The sequence below is a fragment of the Sinocyclocheilus rhinocerous genome, unplaced genomic scaffold (genome assembly GCF_001515625.1).
Source record: "Sinocyclocheilus rhinocerous isolate Xijiao unplaced genomic scaffold, SAMN03320098_v1.1 scaffold568, whole genome shotgun sequence".
In the NCBI taxonomy this organism is placed as follows: domain Eukaryota; kingdom Metazoa; phylum Chordata; class Actinopteri; order Cypriniformes; family Cyprinidae; genus Sinocyclocheilus; species Sinocyclocheilus rhinocerous.
In genome coordinates, this window is record NW_015652173.1 from 1,626,739 (window position 1) to 1,634,774 (window position 8,036).

Genomic DNA, 8,036 nt, shown 5'->3' on the forward strand with positions numbered 1-8,036 from the left:
AAAGTGACGGTTTTGCATTTTAATGTTTTGTTAGTCTAGCCTACGAGACGTGCAGTTGCTGCGTTATTCATTCAAAATATTAGAGAAATATAGAAGCTCAATGCTTAGAAGATCTTGATTAGGTTAAAACCGAAACCAAGCCATTCACACAGAACGCATATTCAGCGCGTTTTCTAGACGGACAAATATGCCTGCTGCACTCGCGTCACAAGAGATGTATAGAAAGCCATGCAAAGTTAAAATCGTTTAAACTTTTAGAAAACATCATGAATTTGTGGAGGTTAATTCCTTTTCACTGCGTCTCATATGTTTTTAAAGGCAATCTGTGTGATGGGAGATTCGGCTCTTTGTTCAAAATATGTTTGATTTATAGGAGTTAATTTAGACATAATGCACGTTTTTTTTTATAGACAGTTATCTCCTTGCAGTTATTTCAATTTAATGCACTGCATTATCTTGCTCATTGCGCCCTCCTGTGGCCTCGGGAAACAAGCCAAAAGTTTCCTTTAAACCTATTTAATCTGCATAAAAAACATTAGAAATTAGATATTACATTTTTATTTTGTGTTTGACTGTTAAAACAAAAAAATATTTGTTGTTTTTCTCAATAAATTGGGTTAATTTAAAAACACAGTGTTTAAATTTAAACATTTTTTTCTATTGCTCTGTTTTAAAAAAGGTTATAAAAAATGTCAATAATTATCGATACCGAACGATATGAAACATTATATCGTTGATACATTTTTTAAATATCGCCCAGCCCTATTTAAAGCCATTCAATTCAGAACCAACTTTTATTGAAACAACTGATTATGAAGTACTGTATGTTGTTTATTTGTTTTAAAGCCAAGGCTATAACACATTGACAATTTGAAGTGGAGTTCTTGGTAAATAAAGCATTAAAAATTTTTATTAAGCCAAAAATGGGACAAATTAAAAAAAAAAATTTTAAAGGCAGAAAATACAGTTAATATAATTTTAGATAATACTGTTAAACACCCATTCAAAAGATAATTTTGAATAATTTAAGTCAAGGCAATACAGTGGCAATACAGCCATCCAAACACTTACATTTGACATCAAAGCGGCTTTTCATGTTCATGCTGAAGACATTCATGCGCAAGTTTGCGGCTGCTGTTACGAAGTCCATGGCTGGAGGATCATCCTGAAAACAGCAGCACAAATAAAGTGAGTTCACACTGAACATCACTATTTCTTTTCGATTCTTTGATGAGAAGAAATTTCAAAAGAACTGCAAATATTTTAAATATAAATTATTTGTAACATTAGAAATGTCTTTGCCACTTTATCAATATGTCCTTGCTAAATAAGTATCAATTCAAAGTAATTATTATGAATTAACTACATTTAGTATGAGACAAAATTTAGGTAACGTGGTGGCCAAAAATGTTAGAACACCTGACAGATCTGAAAATATTGACCCGATTTCATTTCATAATGTTCATGAAACATGCAGATGGTTGCTCTGAGCACAACAAATATCAGATGAAGTGAGTCGTGCTGTTTGTGTCCACTTTTAACTTTAATATTTGGTATGTCCACCTTTTGCACTTGCCCCAAATTTGCACGATGGGGTTGAGGTCCAGACTTTGAGGGGGCCAGTCCATCATTTTCAATGTTCCAGCAGATTCCTTCCGTCGCAGGTAGTTCCGGCAATAGATCGTTTTATGGGTATTGTAAAGGCCAATTCAACAAAAACAACTGAAACCTCTTAAATATGCCAAGTAGTGCTGGCACCACTGTATAAACTATGTATATCCGAGCTTGTCTTTTGAGTTCTCACCTTGTCCCAGACTAGCTCTGCACCCTCACCCTTCTCTATCAGCTGAGATCGGAGTGTTTCTACACTGCGGCGGAAGAGCTGAGTGTAACCCTGAACACCCAACACCTGCTGGTCCTTCAGACCTGTGCCACAGGCCTCCTCCTGAGAAGATTCTTTCACGCGCGCACACACACACACACACACACACAACACAGCCTCATTAGCATGTCTTCTAAACAGATTTACTTATATTTGTTTATATAACTAGATAATTCTAGAACAAATACACACCAATCTGCTGGATTTCAGTCCAGTCTAGAGGTAATGGGGCTTTTCTCTTTTTCCACAACTTATCCATGGTCAACAGATACATGATGTCATCTTTAAAAAGCTGAAAGGAAGCACAAGATCACCTTTAGACTAAAAAGTCTTTAGACTTTAGACTAAAAAAAACAGACTGGGTAATGAATTAACGACAAGTTTGCAACAGAACTTGCACCTTGTTGAAGAGTTTAACAGGATCGTAGCCTGTGGACCGAGCCCACTCTTTAGTAGACACTCGCTTGATGTCTCCATCCTGATCGGAGGCGGTAGCTCGGGCTGCCGCATCTGCAGGGTTCCCTGTAGTCAATAAACATCCCAGAAACCTCACGTCATCAAAAAGTCCCAATTCAAACTTGCATTACATATTTCACAGAACACCAAATCATACATTTATATTTCATTCCAGCATATTTAACCACACGCAAAAAAGAATGTCCACCACTGAAGTAGTCAAGGTAGTAAATAAGTTGTTGTAGCTGTGTGATTACTCACAAGCAGCCTCAGGGTCAGCTGTGTCAGGTGACACCTCCTGATCTGCATCCTCCTCACCAAAAAGCTGACTGTGGAGGCCATTCAAAATGACATGTTAGTTAGTTGTTCATTTTTATTGCCACGTCAGCATCTAAGTCTATCTTCACGGCAAAAGCTGAATTGGAATAAGACAAGATTTACAAACACAATAAAACCAAATAAACAAAAATACAGCAGATAAACAGTGGTACAAGAGGATGTGGTGCTAGTCCTTCAAGAGTCACTCTCAACTTATCTGTCCATAAAGCCTACAAAAATAGTCTTCATGTATTTCACAACACTTCAGAATGTTATTCTTATTAAGTAGGGATCATTTTTTACCCAAGCAAAGTCTCTGAGAACCTGACACCTTGTAATTCTGGAGACTCAAGGTTGCAGTTCTGGAAAATAGTGGCACTGGAGACTAAAAGGGGATCATTTACCAAGCAAAGTCTCTGAGAACCTGTCACCTTGTAATTCTGGAGACTCCAGGAAGGTTGCAGTTCTGGAAAATGGTGGCACTGGAGACTAAAAGGTTCCTGATGGTTTCACACTTAATTCTTCACATTAATTCTTAATTCTTTTGCAGTTAACATGCTATTTTCTTCTCCACCTGTTTTTTTCTGACCCCGCTGAAAAATTATATATCACTTCTAAATGATTAAATACAAAAATAATAGTAGTTATTAAGATTGATGTGGTTTGGAATTGGTAAAATGTGCTTGGAAAAAAATATGATCAGAATATCAACGTGCCTAATAATTATGCACGCAGTGAAAGATGTGCTCCCTTTACACAGAGTGCCGCTATATCGCAAAATCGAAAGTGAAATTGAACAGCAAGCGCTTATTCAAATGCGATTTCAATACCCCGCATACACAGAAAATGAGAGCGCGCGAGTGAGTTTTCAAGACTCAAAAGCACGTGCAAATGATACGTTCCGTCATCTGTCATCGCGTTATAAGCGCGGAACCTGCGGGAATGAGTACAATTGTAATTAACAGCCGCAATCCCGCGCCGAAATTCAAGTTCTGCTCTCTGCTAATAACCCGACTGTGAATGATGCGAGCGGTGTCACTATGTTGTCACCGAGAAGCTGCAGCCGTGGCCGGGAATGATTTTTGGTGTGCCAGCAGAACAACAACAATGCTCTACGTTTCTTTTCCGCTCATTTTTTTTCCAATTGACGGAAATCCGTCATAACGATGGAAAACTTTAATCCCTGCATAAACAAAATTTATTTCAAATGTAATTCAAGCACTTTCAAGGACCTATGTTTGTTTTCAAGTACTTTCCAGGCCTTGAATCCATATGTCTGAAATTCAAGTACTTTCAAGTAGCGTGGGAACCCTGTAATTCACACAGGCACAACCTCTCTCTGTCATTAATTCACAGCAGTGGATTTTCCCTTACATACAGTATTGTTTGTGCAAAGTGCATTAAAATTGTAAACAATACAACATCCTTGAACATGGAAAACAATATAAATGACAATTTCAGAACTAAGCCGAGTTTAATTACATTTCGAGGAGATGTATAAGTGTAGAGAACTTACTTGAAGAGATATTTGGCCCACACGATGCAGTGAATGGGTTCTGAGGGCGTGTTGCGAATGGTGCAACCTGGAAAGGTTTTCTGGGTAGGTTTAGGCTGGCACTCGTAGCACTCCGTCTGACCCTGGAATTTGGAAATGTACAAAATGTGAATGCCAACAGCGTAACATTGAGATGAATACAGCAACATGTGCCAATCAAAAGTTGTTGATTTAATAGAAGAGCCTTGCCTTCTTGATAACTGTGACTTGTCCCAGATAGCCAGCTGTGCCGCTCTCAATGAGGGGAATGTCAGCGGCCAAACACATCCTGTTGACATGATTCCTGGCCGCTGCAAGAACAACAGAAAAGACGCATTTAACGTAGCGTTCTTTAACTTTTACCAAAGTCTGCTGAATAATTCATACCTCTGTTGTCCAAAGCATTCATGACAAGCTGGAAATTTCGAAAGAATTCCACGTTGTAATCTGGGCTGCAAAGCACAAAAAAAAAATTTGAACATCAAACTTCTTGACATTAGAATTAGTGCTTTATATAGTATCCATAGACAAATTAACTTTTGAAATGCACTCAAATCAAATGTTCATACGCTAAGTCTTTATCTTGGTAATAATGTAACTGGACTCACTTCATGATGCTGTCATGGTAGGCAGTGATGTTCGCAGATGGGCAAAACCGTAGCACGCTCTCCTTGGCAACCTGAAACACGCTAATAAGTCAATGTCTGATGCAGATTTCAAAATCATATGTGTTGAAGTCAGTTATACCATTTACCTGAGCTTTAGACTTTCCAACATGTTTCTTCTGAAACAGGAATTGTCTGTTAAGGTTGCTGACATCAATGGTGTCCAGGTCAATCTGCAAATGAGGATAGTTAAAAAAAAAAAACATTTTGTGGATAATCAAAAAAACAACAACACTACACTATTGGAATCATTAAAGAAAGCGCAAAACCATGCTATCACAATGAAATCACAATGCATTTTAAATGTACCCTAAATCTCTACTACTAAGATGACATAAAATGTTGTAATTAAATAATGTTTATTTTGCAAAATTCATTATTCAGTAACTAAAAATCAATTGCCAATTTTGCATTTCCCAAATTCTGTATTGTTTAATATTGTTTTCAGTTCTATTATTACTTAGATGATATTTATTTTAACCATGCATTTTAAAGCCATTATAGAACACCCTAAAAAGTCAGTTGTGTGCCACTGTAACACTTAATTGCATAAATAAAAAACACTGATATCATCAACATCATCTTTGCTGGCCATAAATGCTTCAATATCAATTAAGTGAGTGATTTGATCACTGTATGCATCTTATATTTGTCTGATTACAAGCTTACCTCAACCCTGTTACCAAGATTTCGTACACTAAACAACTGTTTATTGAAAACTGTATAGGCTGTATGTAGAAATACCTGCATTAAATTGTCCTGCTAATAAACAGCTTGTAGTTTCATAACCTTGTGTGCAAGACTAATAATGGCTAAAACTATAATAATATCAATCCTGTTACTTTAGCATAGTAGAAACTGTCACATTTACAGACGACGGCAAGATGCTGTTTATACAAAAAAAACTAAATATAATCTGTCTGATATCAGGTTTAGAATATGAAAGAATTTTTTCATTTTAAAAATATCTTTTCGAACACGCACCTATTTCGGGGAACAATAACTACGGTAATTTGGGGTTAAGTGTGGCCACATTGGTCAATGTTTTCAAGGGACATTGTATCGCACAGAACATGGCGCGAAAGAAAGGGCTGGTTTATATGTTTACGATGGGACGACAAGCATTGCGGTTCTTTAAAAACGTACTGTAACGAGTAATGCATACAAGTCATGACTCTCATTTTCATTTCAGAATGTTATAAGTGAAGATCTGTGATAATGGGGCCTGATTGATGCAGCACAAAGAGAGTCCGCCTTCCTCCAACTTACCACTTCTATATTCTTAAAGCCGGTGAGCACCAGGTTTTTCAGCAGCTCGCAGCCGATGCCTCCCGCGCCGACCACCAGCACCCGGCAGGAGAACAGGGAGTCGGCGAGCTCTTTGCGGAGAGGTCCCACCAGTTGTGCCATTGTCGGCTCGGCGTTTCGGCGGCGCGGACAAGCAGCGGTTTGAGCCTGCGGGAAGGTGCGCATGCGCAGAGAATGAGCGCGCTGTGAAAGAAAGCGCGGCTGGTTTAACTGGCGACCTCTGTTGGTGCGGAGTTAGAGAATAAAGAGAAAGGAGACACAAATATTTACATAATTAAATCGGGGTAACTCTTTGCAATGAGGTCCAATTTGTTAACATTTGTGGTAACACTATTTTAGGGTCTCTTAACTAGTTGCATATTACATGCATATTACTAGAATATTAGCCATTTATTAGTACTAATTAAGCACATATTAATGCCTTATTCTACATTACCTTATTCTACATCCCTAATCCTACCCAATACCTAAACTTAACAACTACCTTACTAACTATTAATAAGTAGCAAATTAGGAATTTATCGAGGAAAAGTCGTAGTTAATAGTGAACAAGTGTTCCCCATTCTAAAGAGTTACCACATTTGTAAATGCATTAGCTAACATGATCTACAATGATATATATGGCCTATATATTTTTAAAGCAATTATTTATCATTGTCAATGTTAGTTAGTAAAAATAATATTGTTCATTGTTTATTCGTGTTAGTGAATTAATGTTAACAAATTAATGTTGACATATATAACAATTTTGGTTTAAAAAAATGTAATTTACTAAATGTTGGAATTTACAGTGACTAATAATAATAAATGTTTTAAAAGTATTGTTCATTGTTAGTTCATGTTAACCAATAACTAATGTTAACAAATAAAACCTTTTTGTAAAGGGTTACCGTCTTTAGTTACCACTTAATAGGCTATTACTTTTGCAAAAAACAAACTATATATAGTTATTATTTGTTTATTTTTATTCGAGTTCAGTCTGTTGTTATTTAATATAGAGTATTTTCATCTATTTAAATAATAAATACATGACTTCAGCCACCGAAAGTAATGCAATATTAAAAATAGGCTATATAACATGTTTTAAAAACGTGTATTTTTAATATTGCATTACTTTCGGTGGCTGAAGTCATGTATTACATGAAAATACTCTACATTAAATAGCAACAGACGGAAATCGAATAAAAATAAACAAATAATATAATGATTAAATGTTGATTCAATGATTTAGCATTTTACAAAAACACAAAAAAAGCTTCATGCAAACGTGTATATACAGCCCACGACTCTCATTTTCATTGCAGGTTATTATAATTGAGGTAGGTGATAATGGGGCCTGATTCATCCAGCACAAAGAGAGTTTGCCTTCCTCCAACAGTATTTTTTCAGTAATTAAAAAAAAAACGAATTAAATAAATTCAGTAATTAAAATGAAAGCTTTACTTTTGAAAAAAAAAATCTGTATTTTCGATATTGCTTTATTTGTAATGGATTCATTAATTAATTAATTAATTTGTTTGTTTATTTAGATGAAATTATACAATAGAAACAGAATGAAAATTAATAACCTATATTAATGAAGCAATGAATGAATATTTGTACATTTATGTGTGTATGTGTGTGTGTGTGTATACAGTATATAGATATATATATTGTAGCTATACAAGTATTCACACACACACACATGCATATACATACATTCATATATAGCCTACATCCAAAAATGCTGTGTAATAAATTACATTTTCACTCTGTACACTGAATTGCACTCTGAGACCAAAATTGCTGTGCACTAAATATAGCCCCGGCAGAAGAGTTGTGAAGTGTAGGTGACAGTTTCAGAGGAGTGTTTTTCGTAGATTGCGTAGAACCC

General features: G+C 36.0%; 1 protein-coding gene across 1 annotated transcript in view; it reads right to left on the reverse strand.

The window, feature by feature from the left end:
• Nucleotides 1-6,351, reverse strand: part of LOC107714055 (SUMO-activating enzyme subunit 2-like) — an 11,430-nt gene extending 5,079 nt beyond the window's left edge. Inside the window, exons 1-11 of the mRNA XM_016519749.1 lie at nucleotides 6,125-6,351; nucleotides 4,945-5,028; nucleotides 4,799-4,869; nucleotides 4,578-4,642; nucleotides 4,401-4,501; nucleotides 4,173-4,294; nucleotides 2,600-2,667; nucleotides 2,283-2,404; nucleotides 2,075-2,174; nucleotides 1,805-1,956; nucleotides 1,072-1,165 (exon numbers count right to left, since the gene is read on the reverse strand). Coding sequence (XP_016375235.1) covers nucleotides 1,072-1,165; nucleotides 1,805-1,956; nucleotides 2,075-2,174; nucleotides 2,283-2,404; nucleotides 2,600-2,667; nucleotides 4,173-4,294; nucleotides 4,401-4,501; nucleotides 4,578-4,642; nucleotides 4,799-4,869; nucleotides 4,945-5,028; nucleotides 6,125-6,328 — 1,183 coding nt within the window. The 5' untranslated portion in view covers nucleotides 6,329-6,351. The remainder of the gene's footprint in view (nucleotides 1-1,071; nucleotides 1,166-1,804; nucleotides 1,957-2,074; nucleotides 2,175-2,282; nucleotides 2,405-2,599; nucleotides 2,668-4,172; nucleotides 4,295-4,400; nucleotides 4,502-4,577; nucleotides 4,643-4,798; nucleotides 4,870-4,944; nucleotides 5,029-6,124) is intronic.
• Nucleotides 6,352-8,036: the final 1,685 nt, after the last annotated feature.